Consider the following 27,418-nt stretch of genomic DNA (forward strand, 5'->3'; position numbering starts at 1 on the left):
TTCTCTAAAAGACCGGCCTCCGCAAATAGACACCTCGCCAAAATCTTTCCTCCTCCACCCAACAAAACACACGACAGCGATATAGAAGCCCACATCACACAGCTCACTACCATGAACTCACAATCCCCGCTGGAGAGAATCGGTCACGGTTCATGTGGGACCGTCTGGGCTGACGCGAGCGAGAGCCCCGATCTATGCTCCTCGGCGCTCGTGCTGAAGCGGGGTGACGGCCTGCCGGATAGATCCATTTCGAACGAGGGCCGCATTCACCGTCACATAATGTCGACACTTCAATCTAGTCGCAACAATCCTGCAATATATCGTGTCAATATCCCGTTGAACTTCGCATTCCTGGCTCCGCAATCTGGCGGATGGTCAGCCATTCTTCCGAGATTGCCGGCCGGGTCCACAGCGTGCGAGGCGCTGATCAGTGAACGAATAATGCCGCTGCCCAGGCAAGTCCGTCGCCGTCTGGTTCAGGAGTTTTGGGATGGAGGCGTTGAGTCGGTCGTCAATGACAAGAGAAATGACCATTGTCTCATTCGCCCATACCTTGGCCGCCGCCGTCAAAGCGGCCCACGCACAGGTCGAAGCAGGTTCAAGTCGATCAGTTTGCGCAACTACCCGCTCCACGTCGACCAGATTGAGCACCTTGGTCTCCGGGCAGAGGAGTACGCACTCGCCATGGCGGATGCTCTCGCATTTCTCCATTGGGCAGCCAGGATTGACGCGAATGACGTCGAATTCGTCCTCTCTCGCCCCCGCGCTACCGCCGCCAACATCACACAACCGAGCATCGGCGGTAAAAACTTCACCCCCGGCGTTCTGGGCCCTCACGTCATGTGGATTCTCGATTTCGACTGCTGCAAGGCACTCGATATGAACGGGGCGGGTGTCAAGGTTGCTGCCGAGCGATTCTGGCGGAACGATCCGTTCTACCCGAATCCGGACTGCAAATGCCCGGAGGACGAAAGGCTTTGGCAGGTATTCCGCGACAGATATCTCGAGGCGAGTGGGTCGATTCTGCACGACGATTGCGAGGAGGTTCGGCAGCTTCCTGGAATGCTGGTGGCCAGGATCGTTGAGACTGTCGGGGCGTATAAAAGAGGTCCCGTGCTTTGAGGCAATGGAAGATTTGAAGGTCTATAACAGGTCTATAACGCAAGTCCAAGTGACCCTGCAGAGTTGCCAGGATCAGAAGATGTGACGGTCAGGGTTGTGGCTGTGCGAGGGCACTGTTTACTAGCCCTGGCCGTACCGTGGCTCATCTCTTCACTGACTATCTTCCCATATGAGGACCGCCCGGGTTCTGACAAGAGTGATAGCGGTACTTGGTTAATTTATTACCTTACTTACGAGTTTCCATGTTGCCTACCCAGGGAATATAAATATCCGGTTCTGGGTTACCTGAACGGCTTCCGCAGAATTTAGAAGGCTTGGGCTAAGACGGGATTTGTTTGTTGATGATACTGGCCGGGCTCGGGCGTGTGTTGTGTGACACCAGCGAATCAAGCGCAAACCATCATCGACCTCAGCCCCGAGCCAAGGCTGGATTAATTGGTCCACAATAAAGCTGCAATGCTTCTCTCCTGTTTTGTGATTCTGACCTGAAGCACAGCCATCTTCCTGCTGGGTATGGAGCGGGATCCAGGCTGGGAGTGGCTGAACCATCATCGGCTCACGCCACAGCCCTCAGCCGCACGCCATGTTTGCTGAAAGCTATCGTTGAGAGACCTTCGAGCAAATGGGTTACGCCGGCAGCTCCCGGAACTTTCCGCTCCGGGGTTCCTGGGACGTTCTTTGCGCTGTCCCTGGCGATGTGATGAACGCCACCAGACGCTTCCCGTATGCCAAGCGACGCCTATTGTCGGGGCTGAAAAACGCCTAGAAGTGAGATATGATTGTCCGAGCGGTGAGTCGGTTTTGTCGGTTTATATAAGTAAACTCAAGTTGCTCCGAGTGAGGGGCAATGCGGGTCTCGCTCGCACTTCCCAGGCGAAACGCCATCAGCAACAGTCGAATGATCTTGCCAAGTCTTAGAATGGATCGCCTCGCCAAACTCCTTTTCGTCTTCCTCTGGCTCTGCACTCTCTGCCAGAGCCAAGATGCCACCATAACACCCGCAACCAGCATACCAACAGACACCCCCACGACAACCGAGGCGTATTTCCTTAATGATTGCCCCCCGGTTACCGGCATGGATATGTTGAAGTAGGTACCCCATCCACCGCCATTTCGCACATTTGCGGCCAAGCCTCCGTGTTACTGACCACTAAACTAACATGGCGTAAAGCTGCGTCTTCGCTGTAAGCGACCGCCTGTGGCATTCGGACGGCCCGTGCCAAGGTGCCGCCACCAAGGGCAACGACGACGTCTTTTCCTCATGCTACTGCCGACAGCAAGTTGAGATGGCAAGGTTTGTTAGCCCCTATCATGAGACCGCAACCCATGAACTCATAGCTAACGCGTTCTCTTCAAAACAGCTGCTATGAGACTTTCTGCCCACCGAGCCCCATGTCACGGTATACCAGTTCCATCAGCAGATATGACTGCCCGGCGTCCGTCTGGGCCGCTATCACCGCTGATGTTGGAATCGGGGGTGGAGCTGGCGGGTCGGGGGCTGTGCCGACAGATGTGAGTGACAGTGAACAGTCGGGTACGAATGGAGCCATGGGATTTGCTGCCCCTGCCCTGCTTTCGGTATTGTTCGGGCTTGCGGGCGCTGTCGTTCTGTCGCTCTAGCCGAGGGCAGCTAGGAGAGAAGGGAGGGAAGATGCTCCGCGAGCGGATACTAGTATCCTCGGCTGGGGGTTTACTAGAGCATGTTCAAACCTGTGCAATGTTACGAGTAATACCAATTACCCGTGTTTAAACTTCCACAACTCACTTTAGCTCGTTAACCGACATACCAACGTCTTAGCACCACTTGTGGTAAGTTTTTAGAAGGGGTAGCAAGCCAAACCGATCCAACGGATGTGGCTTACCCGGGTGGATGTATGGCACCTGGTAGTGCCACATCATACCTCACTGATTGGATATGTCTGTTAGAATCACGTGTTTCGGGCATCGACGGAGCTGAACAGTTTGCGACTCGGACGGCGCGCCATAACACTTGGCCGGTGAACTAGAAAGCAAGTTTTGTCCCGAGATCCCGTGCCAACTCTATCAGACCTAAGCAGAAGCCCTTGCAATACGATGGACACTGCTTCGCTCCCCAGATATACCTATTCTCCACTGAAGAAGGAAACGCGGGAGATACGATTGATCAAGTTACTACCCGGAATCTCCGATCAGCCGCTCTATGTCAATCTTACCGCGGCGCCGTTGCCTCCGCCTCAGCCGGAAACTTCTCGGCGGCTAACGTTGGGGGCACTCCGAAGTACCCTCCCGGATGGATGGGAAGCGCACGAGACACTGGAGGGGCGCTACGTCTTTCACTGCTCACAGTCGGAAGAAGTGGTCTGGAAACATCCGGATCCGGCTTTTGATTCAGCACTGTACGACGTGGAGCTAGAGATCGATGGCCAGAAGTGTCTGCCATGCTATGAGGCGCTTTCCTATGTCTGGGGGAAGCCAGATAAGTCTCATCATGTCATCGTCGTCGACGAGAATGCCCGCTCTCCCACGCAGCTACAAATCACGACGAATCTCTACTTAGCCTTGATGCATCTTCGTGTTTCAGATCGTACACGCACGCTATGGGTTGATGCTGTCTGCATCAACCAAGAAGACCTCACCGAAAGGTCTGAGCAAGTCCAGCGCATGGCTGCCATCTACGCGCAGGCATACAGAGTTGTCGTTTGGCTCGGAGAAGAGGCAGACGATAGCAAACTCGCCCTGGACCGCTTGAAGTACATAGGGGAGCAAGGCATTGTTACAAAGAGCAATTTTGGTTACAGGTCGCCTGAAGCTCAGGAACCCGAGTGGTACCTGGCCACTTGCGACATTCCCTATCCTAGCCGAGTTTGGAACGCGGTATTTCATCTCCTCGGTCGGTCCTGTTTTGAGCGTTTGTGGATATTTCAGGAGATCCAGCTTGCCAACTCGCGCTCGGTTCTCCAATGCGGGTTTGATGAGATACCGTGGCCAATGTTCCGATCCGCTGTCCTGTGCCTGAAGGAGAAAAACCAGGTCTTTACGCCCGACATCACACCGCTGCTTAGACAAGTCTTCCCCCTCTGCCTCGAGTGGAGAGACGAATCTTTCCCGCTCATGCTCAACGCGATCCTGCAGCGAAAGTGCACTGACGAGAAGGACTTTGTGTACGCCCTCCTTGGACTTGTTCCGTCAAAGTTTGCCGCTCTCATTGTTCCGGATTACCGGCTGTCCTGCGGAGAGATATACAAGGGAGTCTTTCTGAAGCACTTGAAATACACAGGCCGTCTGGAGCTCCTTGCGTTTGGGGGGAGGGGCGGCGAGCTCGGTGCGCCAACATGGACTCCGAACTGGCTCGCGAAACGGCAGTACCGGCCAAATCGTGGTCTAGCAACCGGCATGTCTCCTGCCGCACAACAAGACCCAGCCATGCCAAGCGTATCAGTGACCCCCCCAGCCCCACCCTCAAATCCATGATCCGTGATTCAGAGTTGGTTTAGATATGCCAGGTGATGGTGCTTCCGCAAGCGAGTTTCCTACGTTGGGCTCCCCCTTGAGAATGCAGTATATAAATGCTGCCCTCAGCCAATATGATGGATCCTGAATCCGAAAATCTGATATCAAGCTTTTGACATTTATGTGTTCAGGTTTGGGGGTTTCATCAGGTACAGCAAGCGAAGGAGTCTTTGAAAGAGGGTCCTTATCCGGTGACGTCGAAAGGCAGACCAGCTCCTCTGAATATCTGATGATGCAAATGCAAGACTACCTGCGCGTATCCACCGCCTACCATCACTCTATTAGAACAAGGTGTCTGAAATTCAATGCCCGATCTGATGTTCCCTTCGCTGAATCAGCTGCATGAACCTTCTGCGGCTCAGCCGGACAGTGAGTCAATCGGTAAATGTCTCACTGTCATTGGTGGATGGATTCCTAGCGGGAAATACAGATAACGAACAACAATCATACCCAAATCACCAAAGCTCAGTGTCTGGGTGGCTAAAGATTTGCTGTCAGTTTCTATCAAACCGCACTAACCCGTTGCTCCATTGTACAGAACCATGGCCTCGACCAAGTCGCAAAGCGTTTTCCTCTCCCCTCTGGATCAGTATATGCCCAGGACAAATACGAGCATCATCCTTCTCTTTGAGACTGCGAACCCGACAAAGGCTGTCGACAATCTCAAAGCCGGATTGCAGAGACTTAACCAGCGACTGCCTTATCTCAAAGGGCGTGTTTTTGCGACCGAGGCTGACACTGCTAGCCGCGGCCGGCTAGCAATAAAATGGTCAGCAGCAGACAAGGACATTGAGCTCACAGAGATGCGAGCCGAGGGACTTGAAGCCGAGAACATCATCTTCCCTGGAATTGACTTCAAAAATTTCAGAGAGGAAGGCGCACCGTTACATTACTTTCCCCGGTGCATCATGCCCCTCCCGGCAGTGACTGATCTCCAGTCCAGCCCGGACGCTCCCGTCTTCGCGGTCAACTACACCGTCATGGATGGCGGCCTGGCCCTGGGGCTCTGCGTCCAGCACGGAGTCATGGATGGCACGGGCGTAGTCGAGCTGGTCCGGTTCTGGGCGGAGTGTACGCGGTCAGACGACCTTTCAACCATCTCAGCCCCGAATGGCGAGGAGCCGCTGCACCGTGACCGCTTACTCCGACTGGCCACCCAGCAGGCAGGGACGGCGGAGGACGATGCGGCCTCACCGCATGTCAGACGCCCTTTCCGCGAGCTCCTCAACAGTCATCCAGAATTCCGGTTGAGCTCGGAGCTCAGGGCCACCGCGGGTCCGCCGGCTCCGCCCCCGTCATCACCCATGGGCGCGTGTAAGTTATTCGCCTTTGACGGCTCGAAGTTGGATGCGGTAAAGACGGCTCTCCGAGCATCGCGAGCAGCGTCCCTCCAAAAGGAATGGGTGACCACCAATAGCGTACTGTGCGCCATCATGTGGTCGTGCGTCACACGCGTCCGCGCGGCGAGGAGGGAGGGGCAAGGGGGACTCGGCGCGCCTATCTCCAAACTCGGGTTTGCTGTCAACGGGCGGACACGACTGCATCCTGGAAGTGCCCTCGCGGAGCGTCCTTTCCTAGGCAACGTCAACTTGTTTGGCATGGTGGAGATGGCCGTCTCGGCGGTGGGAAAGGCGGGGGTGGAGTGTCGTGCAGCTATCGACGACGAGGCTTCGGGTCTGGCGCGAGTGGTCGGAGAGATCGCGAAGGCTATCAAGCGCGTCACGCCGGGTTATGTTGCTGAGGTGATGGATTTGATCGACCAGGCTCCGGACCTCACGGATGTCAGGCCCGGGTGGGACTCCTTTCATAATGCTGACTTGACGATCACGAGCTGGGCGAACATGGGCTTGTATGATGCTGATTTTGGGGATGGGGTTGGCAAGCCTGAGCTGATGAGGGTGCCGTGGATGATGGTGGATGGGTTGTTGATTGTTTTGCCGCGGAAACGGGGTTTGGTAGAACAACGACTGAATGACGGGACAAACGTGGCAGCCGTGGAAAGCCTTGAGGTCATTGTCGTGTTGCATCCAGAGGATATTGCAGCCCTTGAGAAGGACTCTATCTGGACTAGCTACCTCATCTGACGAGGCGGCTGCACCTCCGAAGAGGACCTGTCTTGGGCCTTCTAGAGCGTACTGGCGATTAGCGGTTCAAGCAAAGGTGTATTCCGTTTAGATTCAGGCGATCGATTTCCATGACTGGAACTCCCGGCCAGACCCTCTCTTCTACAACTCTGACAGCATTGGCTCCAAGAGGGCCAGATTAGGGGTGTGAAACAGTAGTCATCCTACTCTTGGTTTAGTTCTCTGCCAAGGTCTTTGTCGAATAATCTAGAGGCAGAGACACGGGAGGGACGACAAGCAAGCAAACGTAAAGGCTCCATCATGATCTCGGCGGCTTCGGACATTGGGAGGGCCAAAGGGGTTGTGATGGATCGTTGATTGGAAATCGCGCCGAGTTGCCGCACGTCGTCACCCTTTTGAGTTGGAAATCAAGTTTCCTTCGCACAGACTGACTGAGGAGATGGCGTTATGCGAGCAGTTGTGGTTTGGCCCCCCATCAGCTACGGCCTTTCATTCCCCTTTCATCAGACGCACCACTTGGCGCGCATCAGTTTAAGACACCTTGGCGATCCCCACGTGAACGACTGGCACGCCTGTAGTGACGCGTTTCCCAGGTTTCCCTCCCCCCCAAGTTTCCATCTAAGTTATTAGCCGAGACTGCCAAAAGCATAACACTACCCGTCCCGCCCTGCGCGTCGGTATTGCAGGAGAATCGCTAATGACAGTCGATATTAGGGGAACCTTGGGCCCGGGACCGCATAAATGAAGCCATCAACGACCTGGAGCCGCCATTTCGTTGGAAGCAATCCACAAGCCCCTGTCCTCGCAACTTAGCGAGGTCGCAGGGGGCCCAACACCAGGGGCAGTCGAGATTTTGCCTGAATCCAACCTGCATGCGGTGGAGCCTCGGATGCCACCTAGACTAGTCCCCGTTCGAAATGGGCGGTTACATTTCCCCACAAACGGCCTTGGTTCTCCCCGGGGAGCCACGCGCTCGATGCTCGCTTGCCGGCCTGACTTTCCCAACCCGGATCGGAAGCAAAGACTCCCACACGCCTTAAACCGTCCGGATCGGGACTGGACTGGCCATTGGTTTCCCGGGAACTGCCATCTTGACCGGCCATCCACTGGGCCCATGAGTTTCCCCCAATCGCATCTGACTTCGCGCCCTTGAGGTTCCAAAACTACCGGCACAGCGATGTTGTCTCCCGGAAGACAGGAAACACCAAGACGGGGGCCAGTCCGATTTTTCCATCCTGCTCCCAAGGCCAAGAAACCGCCACGCCCACATGCCCCGCTTAGATAACACAGACCCGGTGGGCTTCGATTCCCGTTTGGGGAGGCCCACTGCTACGCAGCTGGATATCCTCCGGTCTCCGTTTCGGCATGCTCAGCAGGACGAGCTTTTCCTAGAGACCTTCCAGGGTTGGACGTCTTCGCCCCCGCCTAGCCAGTGTTGCAATGGCCCGTTCTAACATGCCTATGATCACGGGTGTAACCTAGGCGATCGTGATTCTGGTTGACAGCGACGGGCGACGTGGCCTATAAAGACTAGGGAGTGCTGCCCGTGGTTGGTGTCCGGATTCCTCACTGTCGAACCAGTCTCCAAGCCCACAGGAACATCCCGTCTGTCCAGTCCTTGATCAGCTCATTACGTTCTTTGACGCCCTGCAAGGCTGTCGACATGTCCAAGACATCCGCTGTTCTCGCCTCTCTGGCAGGTGCTGCCCTTGTCGCGGCGCACGGCCACGTTAGCCACATCATTGTCAACGGCGTCTACTACGAGAACTACGATCCTACAACCCACTGGTATCAGCCCAACCCTCCGACGGTGATCGGCTGGAAGGCCGCGCAACAAGACAACGGCTTCGTTGAGCCCAACAACTTCGGCACTTCCGATATCATCTGCCACAAGGCCGGAAGCCCGGGAGGCGGCCACGCCACCGTCAACGCCGGTGACAAGATTAGCATCGTATGGACGCCCGAGTGGCCTGAGAGCCACATCGGCCCGGTCATCGACTACTTGGCGGCATGCAACGGCGACTGCGAGACGGTCAACAAGGAGTCCCTCAGGTGGTTCAAGATCGACGGCGCCGGCTACAATAGCAACACCGGCACCTGGGCCGCCGACGACCTCCGGGCGAACGGCAACAGCTGGCTCGTTCAGATCCCGCCGGACCTCCGGGCCGGCAACTACGTGCTCCGGCACGAGATCATTGCGCTGCACGGCGGCTCGAGCCCCAACGGCGCGCAGGCGTACCCGCAGTGCATCAACCTGCGCGTGACGGGCGGCGGCAGCAACTCGCCGAGCGGCGTCGCCGGCACCTCGCTCTACCGGGCCACCGACCCGGGCATCCTCTTCAACCCCTACAGCGGCAACATCAACTACCCGGTGCCCGGCCCGACCCTGATCGCCGGCGCCGTCAGCAGCATCGCCCAGAGCAAGTCGGTCGCGACCCGGACCGCCACCGCCACCGCCCCCGGCGGCGGCGGCAGCAACCCCCAGCCGACTGGCCCGGTCACCACCACCAGCCACGCTGCCGTCACCACCACTCTGCAGACGGTCACCCAGGCGCCCGAGCCGACCACCACCCCTCCCGCTGGTGGCGCCGTGCAGACCAGGTGGGGACAGTGCGGCGGTATCGGGTGGGTGTCTCCGACTGCCTGCGTCGCTGGCTCGAGCTGCTCCGCCATCAACGACTATTATCACCAGTGCGTGTAAAAAGAAGGTGATGGGGTCGAGGAGAGTGTATGATGGGTGGGCGGGCTATGCGCTGAAATGTTCAGCGATGATGCAATACCTACTGTAGCAGCGGTGCAGTCGGATGCCTGGCACAAGATGGGTCCTTGTTGAACCCATGCAACCTTCAATGTACATAGTTTCTGGGAGCTGGTCCCGATTCTTGTCTATATTTACGGCAAAGCGTTGCCTTTCATTCCCCAACTTCATTTCATTACAGTTTTTCGGTGTGCTGTGTGTCTGCTTCTCCCCTGTCCTTCTTGTTCTGGGAAAGCGAGCAAAGAACTTAACAGCATCAACAACGGCGAGAATGTCTGGCTCCTTTCCAAGCTGCATGGCACTCTTGTTCTAGTTTAACATGTTGGTTGTAATAGTGGTGTAGTTGGGATTAGCCAGAGGGGGAGGGGAGAATCCAACAGGTTGCACTGAATCTACATCATGTCTCCACAGAAGCCAACCACAGTCTAACCAAACCCTGATTACTCTATCTAGGAGCAACCGTGTTTTAATTATCGTACATTTGCCAAGTTAGAAGAAGATGATACTGAGAGAGCCCCAAACCCCCGGAATCCGAGCCAGGGCATAGAATCTATCATAGCATTCATGAGCGGGGAATCACTGACGCAAAGCCAAACGACGCCGCTCCGAGAACGCCAATGAAACACATCACACCACGTCCGTCCCGTGCCTGCCCATCCACACAGGCATTGGACGGCCTATCTAAACACTTTTTCGTAGTCCGCCTCGGGCCCGATCTTCTCACCAACCAAGCCATCGACTGAGCGAGCAAAGGAAGAACTTAGAACTCGCCGTCCCCCCCACCACCAAGCACGCCCGCAGCCCAGAGCCCAACCAAGCCCCACCAACTCACCTTCCACCCCCTCCAGAGACCATCCAGGCCCTGACCGCGACGATACACCGTCTCAGCGACCGTCGTCGTCGGTGTCGCAGCCTTGCCTTTCCTGTTGCCAGCCGCAGCACCTGCGCCTTTATTCTTCGCTGCCGACGACGAGGGGGCCACGGCATGCGACCCCTCCTCGTTGACAATCATGTACATGGTACCCAACACGCCCCTGTACCTGCCCACAGGCACGATTGTCTCCAGCTTCTCGTCCAGCTTTCTCCCGCCGCCACCGCCCTTAGCAGAGGCTGCCGCCGACGCCTCCAGCGCGTGGACATAGGCCGGCGAGCTGAGCACGGCCACCTGCGCCCGGCGGAGGACCGTCTCGAGGGGCAGCTTGAGCAGCAGGGCGACGGTTGAGGAGCAGAACTTTGCGATGGAGAAGGTGGTGGGGGCGAGTTCGCGGTCGATCATGAAGTGGCTGCGGAGGACGAGCGGGGTGGAGAGGGTGAGGAGTGGGTGGATGAGGGAGTGCAGGATGGTGGGCACCACGAGGGAAGAGGGGCAGAGGTACGAGGGGAGGCTGCGGAGGGCCGAGACGGTCCGTCTCGAGGCGCGCGCCGTGGTCGAGGTTATTACGAGGCTGTTTGGTGGGAGAAAGAAAAAAAAGAGCGTTAGTGACGGGGTGAAGAGTGAGGCGAAGGGGGAGGAGAGGTGGGGCTTACCGTGTGCGGACCATGTCCAGCGGGGAGAGGATTAGCCCTGTTGCGACGGCTGCGGCCGCGGCGACGAAGAGCGACGCCCATGGGTAGGGTGACGCCAAGTCGACCAGACGATCCATGTCGTTCCTGACTCCTAGATCGGGGACATTGAACAGGGCGCTGAGCAGACTCCGGGACCAATTCTCTAGCAGCGACTGCAGCACCGAGTAGATGAAGGTTGCATTCGAGCCCTTCCAGACGCCCCATGCGCTTTCTTTCTGCCACAGCTGGGCGATCACCTCCAACACGGAATCGGGAGTCCGTATGGCGAGTTGGTGGGCGGGTAATGGCTTGGCCAGCGTCCTCGGCGAGTCGAGCGGAGTCGGTTGCCTCGGGTTCCTGGGCCGAGAGAGCGTGGGTGACGGCGTGCGCGGCTGATGCGAGGTGAAGAAAGCTGATTCATCCAGATCGGAATCCGAATCGGAATGTGCATCCTGTTGAGTGTGTTAGCAGGGTCTCCCGTATATGGCTCGCAACAATCTCGTACCTCGTCATACATGTTGATCTTCTGGTTCGCCTGTCTTTGCCTGGCCTCCTCTGCTGCTTCTGCTGCCGCCGCCAACCCGCCCAAGTCATCTTGACACCTGACTTGCATGATCGTCTTGGCCACCTCGAAGGGCTGAGCCATCAACACCGAGGTGTACTTCCATAGTAGCTCGTCCAGCACTTCCTTGACCGTCTGGACCGCCGAGGGCGAGGGCTCCGCTATGTAGTCCTTGTAGTCGATGTCCGGAAATATATCGCGCGCTTTGGATGCGTACCTGCCCGTCGAGTTGGCTTGGGTAAAGGCACGCGGGCCCGGGGCGGGCATTGTTTCGGGGGGTTCCCCAATCGTCGGCGGAATGTAGTAGGGTCTTAGGGGATTGACCCCGTCATTGTGGTTTGCCATGGTATCTGTCGAGCGCATACGACCATGGCACGAAAAGAATGCTTATCGCTCGAGTCCTCTTCGTGCGAGGCCGTGGGGAGCTTGAGTGGGGACTTCAGTGATGATTTTCGTGTGTGCATGTGCATGACGAGTCGAGTCGAGATGAAATCATTTTGCCGATAACGCGCCCGGGGACCTTCAAACACCAGCCCTCGTGCTTCGTATTGCATAAGCGGGGCTCCGATAAGGGAAAACAGGGTTGCAAGGGTGCTGTAAATTTTCCTATCGGAGCTCGAGTCGGACTACGGCCGATTGAGTTGCACCAGGCTCATTCTATCCGAGCGCCTGCATTGCAACCCGCAATTCTACGGATACCTTTGCAAACAAACAGCTGCATAGACTGACTTTTGGGGAGGGTTCGTGTTCCAGTTGGTTGTTTGCGCTGGTGAAGTTGGCTGTTTGCTAGGACCTTCCCCTCGCTTCGGAACAGCTCTTAAAGGGCGCCCCAAACTCTCATTCTACCCACCAACGGCTCCCCCAAGTCTACACCCCGCCGAGGACCCTGCACCAAGATGTCAACTCCAAGACTGTTCGCGCAGACCCTCCCGGGTCTAAGGCTCGCTCCGAGGCACGCCGTCAACTCGATTGCACATCGCGTGCGAGGGTACACCAAAGCCAATGCCCCTCCGCTGCCGGCCCTTCCGGGCCGAGCCTTGCGGCCGGTTGCGCGCCGCTCGGCGCTGTCGGTCGCTCCTCAAAGACGGAGCTTCTCTGCTTCCTCTGCCGTTTCGCATGGCCATGTCGAGCCCCCGAAGCCCGGTGAAGAGTACGTACTCGCAATAATTGCCCCACTGGTCTGTCCGCCGCTGACAGTTGTAGGCTTTATGTGACATTTATCGACAAGGAGGGTGCCGAACACAAGATTGCCGTGTCCAAGGGGGACAATCTGCTGGACATCGCCCAAGCCAATGACTTGGAGATGGAGGGTGCATGCGGCGGCTCGTGTGCCTGCTCTACATGCCACGTTATCGTCCTGGACCAGGACTATTACGATAAGATGCCCGAGCCTGACGACGACGAGAACGACATGCTGGATCTGGCATTTGGACTGCAGGAGACGAGTCGCCTGGGCTGCCAGGTTGTCATGACACCCGAGTTGGACGGCTTGCGGGTGAAGTTGCCCGCCATGACGAGGAATTTGCAGTCGAGCGACTTCAAATGAGGGCCTAAGAGAGCCTTTCTGTTTCTTTTCTTCGGCTGGCGTTTCACGCGATACATGCGGGACAGGGCAAGCATGCATAGATACCAAAAGCATGGGCATGGGCTTGGATTCCGTCTTTTTGTTATGACGTCTGTAATTGACGTGCTGCAGCATCTCAGTGCCATGCCGAGATCTGCGCTCGATGGATGACCTGTATATGTACGAATAGGAGCACCCTAGAAGGGGCTGTATATAGACAACCAGAGACTCTGCTCTGCAGACAACTGGGCGCTTGTAGCCCGGACCAGATGACTGAGATGAATGCCACGTGAATATCACGCCTCTTCCAAAGCACCTTTTTTCAACCCCCCACCACCACTCGCGATCAAGTCCAAAAACCCTTTCCGACTCATCTCTGTAACCTTTTCTTCCTTCCTCTTGATGCCCACGATGCCTTCTTTCCTTGCCGCCCTCTCAGCCTCAGCCGCCTTGACCTGCGCCGCCCGCACAGCATTAAACAGCTTGACCACACCCCTCTGGGCCACCTTGCGCAGCCGCCTTTCTGTCGCTAGGAGCTGGCCCGTCGTCTCGGCTCCCTCGTCGACGACCTCCTCGATCTCGCCCGTGGCTATGTTGAGCGTGCGCGTCGTGCTCGCCACCAGCACGTCCCGGACCCGCCCCTTCTCCATGGCCAGCCGCTTCTGCTCGCGCAGCCGCTTGCGCGCCTTGGCCTCGAGCGCCGCGTCGACGGCCTGCCGCGCGTTCTCGGCAGCCGCGCCGCTGCGGGCCACGATGGGGTCGGCGCGCCGCGAGGCGGGCAGCTTGCTCGAGAGCATCTTGGAGATGGAGGTCGCGAAGGCGTCCGGGTCGTTGCGCTTGGGCCTGGGCGCGCGCCCGGCGCGGGCCACCTCCGAGCCCGCATCGCTGTGGCTGTCCGCTTCGTCGCCGTCGTCATCGGAATCTTCAACCCCCCCGCTGTCGCTCGATGAGGGATGGTCGGAGTCTGGGGCGTCTTTGGCGACGAAGTCTGACCTTTGGGGCTGGGGTTTCCGTCTGGATGTTGGTGGTTTCCTGTCGGATTGTGAGTCGGAGCCGGAGTTGGAATCTGAATCTGGAGCCGACGAGGCGCCGTCGTCAACTTCGATGTTGTCTAGGTCCTCATTCTCCGAGTCGGGGAGATTGGCGGGAATGCGTGCGCCGTCATCGTCGCCGTCCGACTCGTCCGAGCTGCTGTGGTATGCTGCGATTTTCCTCTGCTTCTTTGTCGGTCGGGCCGCCCGGGCTTTGGGCCCGTCGCTGAATGAGCGCTTTTTAGTCGATGAGCCAGGCATCATGTGCTGTATTTACGGTCCAATTCCAGTGGAAAGGGGTGGAACTGGGAAGCTGATCGCGGAGAGCAGTAAGCGGTTGCATACTCGGGGCTTCCCCAGAAATTTTTGGCGGTGGAAGGCGGCAGTTGCTGAGAGCCTCAGAGCTGCCCCGCAATTGGCATCTCCACTCAACCCACCACATGTGCACTCTCATATCCTGAGTATTGCGTGGGAAAGGGACCTTTGCTTACCCTCCAGCATCCAGCAATAAAGTTTCCCTGATACCCTGCATCTTATTGTTTACCTAGAGCTGGAATTGGGCAACCGCCTGATCAATTGTGCGACCCGATTGCCGACGGCTTTAGATACCATCATCATGCAACAATGTTCACTATGCTTCTTGGGGGATAAAGCGAGCCTTCACCATGGAGTCAGCCTGCTTGGCAAATAGCTACCAACTCAATATGGCAGCGAGTGCAACCTGTCCATGGGGAGGATTTTGAGGCCGAGGCCCACATTGGTTAAGAATGGACACACAGTCCCAGGTGAAAAGTTGTCTCCCGCTTTCTGCTAGATATCTGTTTGCTTTACACACCCACCGCCATGGCGACGTCCTTGACAGCAGCAACGGTTACGACCGTCTTCACGCCGAATCCTACGTGTTTTACGGCATCAAGCCTATGGACGATGAGTGTGAACTGCGTGTGGTCGGACAGCACGCCTCCGTCACAGCCAACCCTCTGTCCCTACACCGTCTTGGGCTCTACGGACCGTGACAACTGTTGAATGAACAACCCAGACAATCCAGAAATACGTGGGTCGGCCTTCAGCGACTGCCCCGTGGGCATGACGGGGGCGGCAACAGGGACGGGCACCCTGCTTAAGGATGTCATAATCATCTCGACCGCCTGCTACCCGGCCGCTTATGACTTTGCCGGTCCAAATCTGAGCCGTAGCACCGTCACGTACACGTCGGGTGGCCGAACCTGGTGGTTTGATGGGCAATTCGGCGATCGGATGTGCAGGGCTACGTCGGTCAAGGAGCTCTCGAACCAGATCGTGACAGTTACGCACCGAACCTGGCGGACAATCTTGGCCGGTGGCACCACATCAACAAAGAGATACGATACAACCGTGGCTTGGGACTACGAGCATGGCACCATCTGGGCAAGCCCCGCTTCGGTTTGGCAATACATCTACCCTGGTGATGGCACTACCTCAACCTGCTTCGGTACCAATTGCCCTGCCACCAAATACGCTGGCACCGACGCCAACCCACATGGGCCCTCCCAGTTTCATCTACACTCCGCCTCCACCACACGCCATTACCCAGTTTACCCCGGCCCCATCGTGCCTTGCCGAGTCAAGTTTGTGGCTCGTCTCCACGCAATGCTTCCTCTCCAGCACCCGCCCGGAACCGGATGCGTCGTGGTTGGAATGTATCCTCACCGAGGCTGGCGATCCAAACGTCTCGAACCGGGATTATCACCGGTTCTCGGAGATCGCCACAATAGGCACTGACGGCCTCCGCACTTACTACTCTGCCTGTCCCGCCGGTTATTCGCCGGCAACGTCGCGCACATGGGGCGTCTTTAACGAGCCCACATATGCCTACGGCGAGCCGTCCCCGACAAGGACGTACGACGTGACCGTCACAAATCTCATCTGCTGCCCGTCCGGAACCTACGACTTCGAGTACGCGGAAAGCCTTGTCAGCCACCGCACCTCGACCACGGTCCACAACGGCGTAACCCACACTATCCAGCTCTACCCGGTGCCTGAGTGCATGGCCACCAGCGTCTCGGCCCTCTCCGGAAAGGAGATCCCGTTCATGAGCTGGAGCGAGACTCGCTTCTGGGACGAGAAGCGCCAGGAGACGCCAACTATCACACGGACCTGGGACTTTGCGGGGGCGACCCTCTGGGCGCCGGCCGAACACGACACTTATACCGTCTTTCGGGATGCGTATACGTGCTTTAAGTCGCATGTGTGTAATCGGTACTTCAGCGAGAGATTCAAGGACCAGGTCCCGAATACCCTCAGGGGCGAGTTGCCTGCCGTTGCGACCCCGGGGCCTGGGACGACGCCTACCGGGGCACCCGGAGGCGCGGTGTCATCCAGCTCTACGGTTGCGGCCTCCGATCGAGAATGGGGCTCGGCTTCCATTGTTGTCACATTGGTGACTGTCGTTACGTTGGTGCTAGGCATGAATGGCTGAGCGGTTTGGTTGGAAAGAGAAAGAGACATGATCTACACAGCATATTGCGAGATACCCCTATGCGTTTAGAATGACTGACCATCAATCGGTAATTACTTCCTTTATACCTTGAGTAGTTATCTAATGCGGAACCTACTAACATATACTTACGCTCAGCTTGACAAGTCGTCAGGTTTCGCCAGGATACCGTGATGATGCATCAGAACTCTTGGTACGAACCAGCCAGAGATACGATTGGACCAAGCTGACTAAGGTAGGTATATATCTTCAGGCTGGCTGACCGTTTCTACGTGGCTCCCATAACGAGTGATTCCGCTCGCCAACTCCATTTTCCACAAACCCGCCTTCCAACATTCCGTCTGTGGGGCCGGGAGCCACTGAGATCATTGGCCTTTCTGAGCGGTGCTTGATTAGGCCCAAATTCCAGACATTCGGCAGCTCCATCGCACTTACAGGCAGTCTTCTTGAGGTGGACGATGCGGCCCTTGGTGTTGGAAGCGTGGCTGCCAAAGGAGCGCTGGTTGGTCATTTCCTCGGGGGAGAGGCTGGCCGGGATGGTGGTGGCCTGGTCGGCGACGCCAGGAGCGGGGGGCCAGACGGCCTTCCAGGGCTGATTCGAACCGGGCATGTTGGGTGAATGTGTCTGCAGAGTTACGTGTCGAGTTGATGGTTTTTTTGGTCTGTTCGATAGGGTTCGAGGAGAGCAGTGATGAGAAGGGAGAGTGAGCGTCTTAATAGGCGTCAGTAAACTCGGTAGAAAGATAGGTAGTGGTTGTGATGAGAAGCACGGCGTCAACTGCCGAGGGGGTACCGTGAGGGGTTCCTTAATGTGCTCCATCTTGCGCATTCCTTCGCCCATGGTTGAGACAAGGCGGGTAGTCTCTGGGGAGCAACATGAATGGTTTGGTCTGGATGTTCCAATGGAGGGCTGTAGAGCAAGCCCATGCTCGATGCTCTCAGCTACGTGATAGTCTAGAACGGACCGGGACGGGATGCATAACACTTCCTGCAGTCTGCAGGACCTGGCGCATTCTGCAATCGAAGCGGTCCGGCGGATGCTGCCAATCACGGCTGGGGGAACCCAGCGTCGTGGTGTAGCCTCCGGGATGCCAGTTGCAGGAGCATATCTCTCAAACCTGCTCACTTTCAACGTCGCCGCGCCCTTGACCAATCATTGCGCCCGCTCGAGCATATATTGAACAGCGCCACGCATCTGGGCGACAGCACCATGGTAACTCTGAATATACAGGCTTACCATACAGCACATGTATCTAGTCCATTGTGCCCGTTTGGGACATGTGGTAATTTAAGCGTGCGCTTTGTTAAACTCTCTCGCCGACAACTCTGCTCCGGCCCCGGGCTAAACCACCCTTCGCCTGATCATCCCAAGATACCGCGTTGTCCGGGCCTCTCTCTCAGCAGCAACAATGACCGACACAATCACAGCCACCATCCGCTACGTCCAGCGTGACGCCAGCAGAGATCCCACCGAGAAGCCCTACATCCTCCACTACACAGCGCCAAAGGACTTCCCACAGAACAATTTCACCATCAAGCCTGTCCACGGCATCAAAGTTCACAACCTCCGAACCGCCGGCATCAGCTACGAGGAACACGGCATGAAGATAGCTTCGCTCGACAGTACCTGCCAGATGCGTCCCGAGGACTTTGACAATGACGACTGGGTCGAGAGCGTCTACCTCCCCGAGCTGCACCGCTGCATTTGCCAAGCACTGGGCGCTCGGGACATGACCGTCTTTGACTGGATGTTGCGGAAGCGCGCGCCTTCGTTTCCTGTTCGGAAGGGAGGTGAGGAGAACGAAGAGGCGCATCAACCCTCGCTGTCGGCGCATATCGGTGAGTTGGGTTCTGCTAACTCCACTTCTGCTGTCTGATGCGTAGCATGGGAGTTGTACCCGTCTTACAGTCAATTTAATTGGTTACTAGACTACACGACTGCTGAGCTCGAGTCCAGACTGGACCGCTACTTCGGGGAGGAGAAGGAGGCCATGCTTGGCCGGAGGTATCAAGTCATCAAGTGAGAGCGAACGGTATCCCCATCTACACTGCCACCCGTCAACTGACTGTAGGTTCGGCACACAGTATCTGGAAGCCCCTGACAGGCCCGTGCAGGGACTTCCCAATGGCTTACCTGGACCCCCAATCCGTGAATGTCCAGAAGGATCTCATTGCCGTTGATGAGGTCTTCCCGACCGTCGCTAACGAGGTGTTTCAAGTCTGCTGGAACCCCCACCACAAGTGGTATTACGTCCCTGATCAGCTGGATTCAGAGATCACCATTTTCAATGCGTTTGACTCGGAGAAGGGTCAGAGCTTGGCTGTTCCGCATTGCTCGTTTGATCTGGGGCAGCAAGGATCGGGCATTCCGAGGCAGAGTATTGAGGTCCGGGCATTTGTGTTTTACTAGCAGGTGTCGGAGGACACGGAGCGATCCCTCTTCCTGATGGTAATGGGCATGAACAGGGATATCATACGCTTGCGCGGTTACCTCGTGCGCTACACCATAAGGGGGAGCGAGGTGGGGGTAATGATACTACTACTTGAAGTAGTTTCTACCAGCTTCCAAAGAAACAATATAAACATCAGAGCATGTGTGGCATTGTGCGCGTATAATATCGTGTAGAACCGAATGTGGCTGTGTACAGAACCTGTAAAAGACACAGCCAGCCCAGAAGGAGAATCGTTGATATCGCCTGCTCAATCGGCGATCAATTCATCGAACCACCCCCCGAGGATATGGCTTTACCAATTGCCTCGTCTACTAGCGGGTGCGCATGGCCGGGGGTCAGCATCCCGAGTTGGTTCGCCTCAATCGAGATGCACGGCAATTCGTCTGCCTCCGACGTACCGTTCTCAGCCATTGGAACTCGGATCTGTGCCGGCCTTGTGCGACAAGCTCCACGCGACTGCCCCTAGCTGGAATTCTCTAAGAAGCTGTAATAGGGTTCGGCGGTGATGCAACGATTAACTACCTATACCTTACCTCAGCAATCCGCTTGGACTCACTCCTATGGATGCACCGACCGACCCTGTCCTTTTGCGCTGGGGTTACCATCTCCGCGGGGCATCAGATAGTAGTTCCATGCTATCCGGATACGGTATTTAACACAGGCAACCTATCAGACTTCGCCGATATAATTATGTCGAGAAGCAAGAGACTGTTAAAGACGTACCATACAGTAGGTAACCGGCGGCAATCCTCGTATATGGCTATAGCTGCTCTCGAGAAACCTCTGATCTCAAAAAGCTACAACTTTAAGAGTCCTTTTCCTTTCCTTTTCCTTTCCTTTTCCTTTCCTCCTCTCTATTTTTTTCTTTTCTTTCTTTTTTTTTTTTTTGGGCGTGCTAACCATGAGCTTGGACACACTTCAAATGCGAACATCGGGCGTCAGTTTTCTCGGGAGGCTGAGGAAGGCCAAGTTAAGCTTATCCTCACTTGTTTACCCGCTCAAGGCCTGTAGGAGAGACGTATTGATGTATGCGACTACTCGTTAGTCGGCATGTTGGCCGTTGTCCGGGGTGCCACATCCAGCAAGTCAAGTGACTCACGTATATTGACCATCTCTAGCAGGTTGACAAACATGGGCGTATAACACCAGGGCAGCAATGCCTATCAGTAACCCCTTAAAAGGCTGTAATGCGTACTTAACGAAGCTGAAGAAGGCAGGACGTCGGACCCAATCAACGCCTACTAGACGCCGTAGAGGAGCTCCACGAACAGCATGTTGAGCCTTGCCCGGCCTTGTAGCGGCTTGTTGGTCCTGTCCCCAGAAGTAATGTTCGGCATGCAGACTAGAAGAACTAAAGTAGACGAGGTAATCAGTATTTTTACCGGTTGTAACATGTCAGGGCTCAACAGTAGCGCCAATGGCACAAATAACTTTGCATCTAGTATATGCAGTTGGTTATTGGTAAGATAATAGACCCTGGTCTCGGCCAAATACGGCAGCCAAGTGCTAGCAGGGGATGGATTAGCTGTACCATTAAACAAAAGTCTCCACAGAAGGGCCGAGCCGCTCTGCTTGCCGCTGTCGATCCAGGGAAAAAGTTGGATTGGCAATACAGGCCTCCTTGTTAATGACGTGCAGGCCGCTCCGCAGCTCTGCGTAGACATTGTAGTAGGTGTAATCGTTGGCGGGAGGTATCATCTACGATTAATGGTGGTTTATCTAACGGCAATCATACAACCATGCTGGGTCTATGTATCCCTCTTCTACCACCACAGAGGCATGGAGAATATGGTCGGATTTTACAGTACGGATACAGAGCCTCCGATCAGAAACCCTGAATATAAAGGTGGAAGCATGAGACAATTCATGTTTCTCGAGATTGCTTTTGGCTACGACAATTAATCCAGTACAAGCGCTTTAAAGCCTAGGTAGCAATAAAATTTTTTTGACTCGAGTGGATCTTCACAGATTCAGACTATGTCCTGGACTATGAGCCCAACCTTCGTATCACGTTTCCGGACTAGCTACGCTACAGCTCAGGCATATTCCATATCATGAGCAAACCAGAATCCGGCAAATCGACGCTCATAAAGCATCTGTGCCACCATCACTATACCTTGGAGCTGCTCCAGGAGTGGGCAGGGGAAGAGAATGAGATGGTATTCGCGCAGTTATTTTTCTGGCGTTTTGGGACGATGAAGGAGGAGAAGAGCCTGAAGCGTCTGGTGCGATGGCTACTCTACCAGATTTTGTGCAAGATCCTGGCGCTGTGCAAATCCTTTTCCCCACGGCATGGTCCAAAGCATTGGGTTTGCTCAAACGAGGGCAGAAGAGCTAGGTTCTAAGATATGATGCAATAGCAAGAAGAGGAATACAAGAGAGGAGAGCAAGAACAAGGACCACAAACAAAAGACGGGCAACGGATACTACGAAGAAAATGTTAAGGAGGACGATATGGAGAGCGCACCAGACGAAGAGAAGATTGATCCAGGCTTGGGTTCTATGGGTGACGCCGGAATTAGTTACCCTCGCTTGTTCATTGACATCGAAGATCCTGAAGGATGGACTGAAGAGTTAGACGACGGCTCCTACCAGGCTATTGGCTCAGCGCCCGCCAACGACCAACCTACCACAGACGGGGAACCTAAATACGACGGCCCGGTGCCTCCTAAGACAACTCCGAACGAACCGGGAGTTCACCAACAAGGACCCCCCCGGCCCCGCCCATGTAAGATCCTATTCTGTCTTAAATGGGTTTAGCTAACAACTTCTTTATTAGACATCATCATCCTGAGTATTCTTGTACTCGGCCTAGCCATTACCCATATATTTATATAGAACAGATCTGTCACAGTATTGAGCTGGGGAAACTGTCACCCCGAAACGGGGACCTTCCAATGTAAAGGGTGCTGTACACTTATTAGGATGATGCTCCGGGAGTCTGGAAGCTGGCACTCGTTAGGGACCTATTTTTATTTTGCTCATAAAAGTTCCCTGTCTGCTCATAAGGGGCTAGAACTGGTAGCTATGAGGACAAGAAACCGTCCCCTTTGAACAGTAACGAAGACCACAAGCTGCCGTTGTAGGGGAGGGTGAAAACGCGAATGTGGACCTAGCAGTTAACATTTTGGGTCGAAATTGCTGACTTAGCAGAGCTTGGATCACGTGTTGACGACATTATCTAAGGATTAGAAGGGGAGACGTCCCCTCCCCGGTCGTTCCCTTTCCACCTCGGCCATCGCGTGACGGACGAAAAGTTTGGCACTTATAAGGCTGTTACCTGTGACCTACAGCAGGTGACTTGAGGAATCACATTTGGTGACTCCTGGGCGGTGAGTCCTCCTTGACGGTTAGGCGTAGCATGACGGCATAGCGGGACAAGGCAGACACGAACCTAAGTGGTTCCGGGAACGAGACGATGAGGGGTGGGGGGCAAGCTCATACAGAGGGGAGGAGGGAGGGAGAACGGCACTCAGCCCCTGCGTTAATGACTGCATCCAGGGTCACGCCCGCTATCCCCCCTTTCGTTCGTCACACTGATCTGCTGAGGCGAAATACTTTGTACGTAATTTCGCCGCCCCGATTCGTAATGGACGAACAGCTGAGCATTGCCGGAAGCCGATCGATCTTAGTTACTACCTCGCTGACCGAACAGGTCTCGAAGTAATATAGATCGGGCCAAAGCCCGAGTTGTTTGAGGGCCTGCAAGTAGCTCTATATGCCAAAATGCAAGTCCGACAATAAGTCCTGTTTCCTCGCATGGACAGGGACCCAACCAGGCCAATAACATCTCGATGAATCGCACGTTGGGTAACGTCAACCTGTCGTTCGAGCTCGACTGGTGTAGGCTCTTTTCAGTAGCTGCCCCATTGACAAGGTACTAGGGTAAAATGGAAGATGTAAACCTACGAGAGCCTTGGGTAGCAGTGACAGAACTTTATACCGCCTCCATATTTGGCAAAACATGCCGGGCAAATACTGTCGTAGCGAGCTGACATATCTGAAAAGGTCGACTATCTCGTTTACTGAAAGCCTGAACGCCTACTGTACTGTTATGAACCTGATCAACAGGGCGCGTACTGGACCTATCGATGTTTGATACAAATTGGTCATTGAGCAGGCGGCAAAGGAGCTCCTGGAGGTCAGGCACGTCAAGGGCATTGATATGCCTGCAGGTCGGTTGACGAAGCCATTGCAGAAGGAGAAATACGCTACCTTGGTGAGATTGCTGGGCATGGTAGCCAGGAAGGTGTCATGGGCCCAGGTTCGATGGGGTTCTGAGGAAACGGATCCACATGTATGTACAGAAAAGAAGATGGCTTCGTTGCCCCGGCGGTGGGCTGTCTGGGTGTTGCGGGAGACCACGTGACCATGTGGCCCTTTGTCCTCCAGGCAGCCCACCTTGCTCTGGGCTTTCCTCTCCTTCCACCATCCTAGCTTAGTTTCCACCAGACAACACACATCAAGACATCCACCACAGTCGACATCTCCAGCTCTTCTGCGCGTATTTCCCGACACCATACCTAGGTTCTTGACGTGTTCTGACAAGTGGAACAAACATCCAGTAGAGCATATGTCGTACGATTAGATCATTCCTAGTGCTACTGACAACAAACGAGGGTTTTGACTGATCAGAGAGATATTCCAAGGTCGTAAGCAACCGGGAGGAGACGCCGTAATGACAGCCTAGTAAAACAAGATTTCCTACGTGAGATAACTATGAATGGAAACACCGTTGCTAGTTCGCCAGATCCTTACGCCAAGTAGCACGGTGGGGTCGCCGGCGAACAAGTGCATCATGACGTTGCCCAGATCCTAGAGGGCGTGCGACTAGGGGTCGGCGACGGCGCGTGAACGGAACCGTACGACCTGCTCGGCGTGGCGGGCCCACGCGATCGCCCACAGTGCCAGCAAGTACGGACGACGCGTCTCATCAGCTTCGGTGCCGGCACAGGCCACACAGCCACCAGTAGCCTGACAGGGCGGCCACAAGCCTCATCCCGTCCTTATCGGTTTCCTCCGGCAGACACAGCCTGCAGACCGGGGGCCGTCGTACACACACAAATGCCCCAGCAGGAGGTGTAATTAACTGTTTGCATTGCTTAACTATGAGGAAGCTACTGTGAGTGGCTGTAGGCGTTAGAGATTGCGATTCATTTAGCTTCCTCCTGCTTGGGATGCCACACGTGGTCAAATCCTAACATCCTACGGTTAATTAGCAGTTTACGCGAGCGAATAGGCAGGCCGTTGAAGTTGACTTCTATTTTTGGGAAATTGGTCTAACATCGGGTGCCTTTGGATATGCATAATGTGGGGATGTCAATTGACGCTGTGTTAAGCGGCGTCTGCCTGCCAAAAATGGTGGTAATTCCACGCGGAAGCATAGTTATACTAGTTAGTAGTAATTTCGACACGAGGCGGCCGAGATTCCCGTGTGCCCAATTTTGCCACCACCGCCGCAGCGTGCACCATACTGCGCAATTTCAGTTACCGCTGTCGATACTGTCACAGCAGCGCCATCAGAGGATTAGCTCGGGTTTCACAGGGTGCGACGCTTGCCGGCATGCCGCTGTCAACTACGTTGGCTGGGTTGGGGGTAAAGAGGAAGAACAGAAGCCCAACCCCTGTAGTTGCTGAAGTGAGGGGGGGGGTCGAAGGACCATGGGTCCGGTTGGTGAGCCGGAGCGGGACGAAGCTGCCGAATGATTGGAGGGGAATAATGCGAGGCAGTAGCGGTTACGTTACATACACGAAGAGATGCGTCTCTTGTTGCTTCGCTGTAAGTCGTCTAAAGTGCTCTACTGTTTGCTTCCAGACCCGCATGATAGAACCTGGCCGAGTTCTCAGGCATGTATTGCTAGAACGGGGTACCAGTTTAGAACGGGCGACATAGACATTCAAGCCCTTACAGGGTTGCGTTTTTATTCCGGTTAAATCCATTTAGATCCTTCAGGTCTCGAACGATTGGTTGGGTGTTCCGTCAACGTGACGAACGAGTCCCGCGCTCACTTCACATGGCTACGGCCTCTTGGGGTTAGATTGCCGTACAAGAGGAGGGAGCAGCCGCCTTGCCCCTGGGATGTTTTGTGAGTCATTCTAGCCAGGTATGAATCATGGCTCACCGTCAATGGCTTGCGGTACTCGGTCTCAACCTTTGGAGCCGGTTGTGCGGTGCATACCAGGACGTCTACTTCCCAGCAGCACCTATGCCGCCTGGGAATGGCTGCACTGAGTACTCATTCAGCTATCCTGCCTGGGCCATAGAGAAGTTGCATATTGAACGGGGCGACAGCGAATGGCTCTCCCAGTTCCGAGTCACCAACACAGCCTCGGGCGTCTCCCAGGACTGCGATAGGCAGCCTGTTTCCGGGAGCTGGACTCCATGCACGGAGCCGGCCGCAAAATCGCAACCGGGTGAGCGGCTCCTCTTTCGCCTCGAACATGGCAGCGACACATGGAGTGTCAGCATCAACGAAACGTGGAGCTGCAATGACTTGAATCCCGGGCACCGGTGAGTCGCCTCTTGATGAGACTCTCCTCTCGCACGGCTGACTCTAATCACGTCTGGGCAGGCTCTTGTTTTCAGGCAACTCCAATGCGACGGCGTTGCCCCTGAGTTGCGACGACAGGGCTTGTGTTCAGAGCCAGACCCTTACAATCAAAGCCGGTCTCAGCGCGCCGGTGCCTATCGTGCCGCAGCCGCCGCAGCCGCCGCAGAACCACGACTTCCCCGGGTGCATGGACGCCTCAGAGACTCCACGGTGGCAGATAAGCGGCATGAGAGCTGACAGAGACTTCATTTACAACGCCTTCACAGGCGGGATCGTCTCTACGACCTTATCCTTTAATCTGTACCGCCCCTTAACCTTCCCCTGGGCCCACCCCCCACCCTCTCCCCACCTCCCACCTTCCTTTTCCCTCCCCACCAGAGGCATCCTGGGTTTACTTGGAGTAGACAATGACAGTATACATAAGGCGCCCAGATAGCCAGTAGGATCACTAACGCTAACACACACAATCTCTGGTTTTGACAGCACAAATAAGGCCAACAACTGGACTGTCACCTGCAATGTCGGCGGCGTTCCCGATCTGATCAACGATCAATCTGCCAGCTCGAATTTACCGCCCTCCTGGACGGCCTGCGACAAATGGTGGCCATACTGGCCCGCATATGTGGTGCAGACGCAGGCCATGTACAACTGGACGGCCCATATCCTGCAGGTCAAACAGTCCTGGGGCTGCGACGACAAATCTCCGCTGACTCCGTGAGTCTGGGTTTACTGAATGTCTACCATTGTTCCTCCTAATAGCCCACTGCACCATGTTGTCCGTTTGCAGACTAGGTGCCTGTAATAACCTCGGCCTCCCCCTAATAGAATAACTTATTCCGCAACCGGCACCGTGGCTATAAGCTTGCAGGAGTGGAAGGACACGACGTGGAGCGCCCCATGCTCCGAGCCTCTCCCGCCTGACGACCTCGGACATTTCGGACCAGTTCAACACGAGTGCCGCGGCTTCCGTGACCGCGCCGTCCAGGGGACTCTCACGTCTGAGACACGGCGGGCCAGCATGGAATTCGTCGCCAAGCGGCCGCCGGCGCGGCCGCCCTACAGCTGCACTGCCACCGTCTTCTCGCGCCCGGCCTTTGACCTCTTTAACTTCACCTACATGGTCGGTCTAAACCCCAACGACTCGTCCGTCAGCGTGCCGACGGCTGACTCGGCCCTCGCCGACTGGGGCTACGCTAAGGGGCGCATACGTGTGCGCGGCTCGCCATGGTACGACGCCAACTTCAGGGCCGCGTCGCCGTTCCTGGGCCCCAACGCCACGTTCTGGCGTCCGGACGTCTGGCTTACTGCCGATAATGGAGACGGCCAGTGGCAGTGGTTTCCGGGCAACGGTACGCTACGGTTCCGCAATCGGCCCTTCTACTGCGATGAGAAGCAGCCGAACAACAGGTGCGTGCGAAAAGATTTTTTTTCTAGAGTATTTTTTTCCCTAAAACTATTAATTTAACGTATGTAAAAAGAAAAAGAGAGGAAGAAAAGCAACCGGAGACCGACACCCGCTGACTCTCGACTTGACAGGGTTGTCTTCAGGCTGACGGGTGAGGCGGCCGTGCCGCTGGACTGCGCTCATCCGGACCCCGCGAGCCCTGGCAAGAAGAGTTGCTCTCTCCGGATGCCCTACCTATTCGACGCGGCCCTGGAGACGTACTCGTTCTGGTGGTGCCAAGCCAATTCTAACAATTATGGGCCCTGCAATCCTAACTTCAAGGCGCCGTGGTGATAAGGAGCTGAAGGAATATCTTAAGGTTAGGAAGACCGGTGCGCA

At 55.7% G+C, this 27,418-nt stretch overlaps 10 protein-coding genes across 10 annotated transcripts; 8 read left to right on the forward strand and 2 right to left on the reverse strand.

Moving 5' to 3' along the window:
• Positions 1 to 279: 279 nt before the first annotated feature.
• On the forward strand, positions 280 to 1,122 carry MFIFM68171_04661 (Zinc finger protein-domain-containing protein; the record flags this gene model as incomplete). Its single annotated transcript, XM_071060081.1, has 1 exon — positions 280 to 1,122. One exon carries the CDS (start codon positions 280 to 282, stop codon positions 1,120 to 1,122), a length of 843 nt encoding a protein of 280 aa, XP_070916182.1.
• A 2,073-nt stretch (positions 1,123 to 3,195) lies between these two features.
• On the forward strand, positions 3,196 to 4,572 carry MFIFM68171_04662 (Heterokaryon incompatibility protein 6, OR allele; the record flags this gene model as incomplete). Its single annotated transcript, XM_071060082.1, has 1 exon — positions 3,196 to 4,572. The coding sequence occupies one exon, from the start codon at positions 3,196 to 3,198 to the stop codon at positions 4,570 to 4,572; it is 1,377 nt and encodes a 458-aa protein (XP_070916183.1).
• Positions 4,573 to 5,153: 581 nt separating this feature from the next.
• Positions 5,154 to 6,695, forward strand: MFIFM68171_04663 (Trichothecene 3-O-acetyltransferase; the record flags this gene model as incomplete). The annotated part of the gene is made up of 1 exon (XM_071060083.1): positions 5,154 to 6,695. One exon carries the CDS (start codon positions 5,154 to 5,156, stop codon positions 6,693 to 6,695), a length of 1,542 nt encoding a protein of 513 aa, XP_070916184.1.
• Positions 6,696 to 8,358: 1,663 nt separating this feature from the next.
• Positions 8,359 to 9,396, forward strand: CEL61A_1 (glycoside hydrolase 61; the record flags this gene model as incomplete). The annotated part of the gene is made up of 1 exon (XM_071060084.1): positions 8,359 to 9,396. One exon carries the CDS (start codon positions 8,359 to 8,361, stop codon positions 9,394 to 9,396), a length of 1,038 nt encoding a protein of 345 aa, XP_070916185.1.
• An 817-nt stretch (positions 9,397 to 10,213) lies between these two features.
• Positions 10,214 to 11,905, reverse strand: MFIFM68171_04665 (Mitochondrial fusion and transport protein ugo1; the record flags this gene model as incomplete). The annotated part of the gene is made up of 3 exons (XM_071060085.1): positions 10,214 to 10,898; positions 10,981 to 11,450; positions 11,504 to 11,905. The coding sequence occupies 3 exons, from the start codon at positions 11,903 to 11,905 to the stop codon at positions 10,214 to 10,216; spliced, it is 1,557 nt and encodes a 518-aa protein (XP_070916186.1).
• A 551-nt stretch (positions 11,906 to 12,456) lies between these two features.
• Positions 12,457 to 13,106, forward strand: YAH1 (mitochondrial matrix iron-sulfur protein; the record flags this gene model as incomplete). Its single annotated transcript, XM_071060086.1, has 2 exons — positions 12,457 to 12,710; positions 12,764 to 13,106. The coding sequence occupies 2 exons, from the start codon at positions 12,457 to 12,459 to the stop codon at positions 13,104 to 13,106; spliced, it is 597 nt and encodes a 198-aa protein (XP_070916187.1).
• Positions 13,107 to 13,420: 314 nt separating this feature from the next.
• RRP15 (pre-60S ribosomal particles component) lies at positions 13,421 to 14,416 on the reverse strand (the record flags this gene model as incomplete). The annotated part of the gene is made up of 1 exon (XM_071060087.1): positions 13,421 to 14,416. One exon carries the CDS (start codon positions 14,414 to 14,416, stop codon positions 13,421 to 13,423), a length of 996 nt encoding a protein of 331 aa, XP_070916188.1.
• A 582-nt stretch (positions 14,417 to 14,998) lies between these two features.
• Positions 14,999 to 16,613, forward strand: MFIFM68171_04668 (uncharacterized protein; the record flags this gene model as incomplete). Its single annotated transcript, XM_071060088.1, has 3 exons — positions 14,999 to 15,137; positions 15,195 to 15,426; positions 15,515 to 16,613. 3 exons carry the CDS (start codon positions 14,999 to 15,001, stop codon positions 16,611 to 16,613), a joined length of 1,470 nt encoding a protein of 489 aa, XP_070916189.1.
• Positions 16,614 to 18,040: 1,427 nt separating this feature from the next.
• Positions 18,041 to 19,041, forward strand: MFIFM68171_04669 (Methyltransferase; the record flags this gene model as incomplete). Its single annotated transcript, XM_071060089.1, has 3 exons — positions 18,041 to 18,470; positions 18,561 to 18,651; positions 18,717 to 19,041. 3 exons carry the CDS (start codon positions 18,041 to 18,043, stop codon positions 19,039 to 19,041), a joined length of 846 nt encoding a protein of 281 aa, XP_070916190.1.
• A 6,249-nt stretch (positions 19,042 to 25,290) lies between these two features.
• Positions 25,291 to 27,373, forward strand: MFIFM68171_04670 (uncharacterized protein; the record flags this gene model as incomplete). The annotated part of the gene is made up of 5 exons (XM_071060090.1): positions 25,291 to 25,595; positions 25,657 to 25,935; positions 26,119 to 26,349; positions 26,497 to 27,042; positions 27,172 to 27,373. The coding sequence occupies 5 exons, from the start codon at positions 25,291 to 25,293 to the stop codon at positions 27,371 to 27,373; spliced, it is 1,563 nt and encodes a 520-aa protein (XP_070916191.1).
• Between the last annotated feature and the right edge of the window lie 45 nt (positions 27,374 to 27,418).

This window comes from Madurella fahalii (genome assembly GCF_045866475.1).
Source record: "Madurella fahalii IFM 68171 DNA, scaffold_2, whole genome shotgun sequence".
Classification (NCBI taxonomy): Eukaryota; Fungi; Ascomycota; class Sordariomycetes; order Sordariales; genus Madurella; species Madurella fahalii.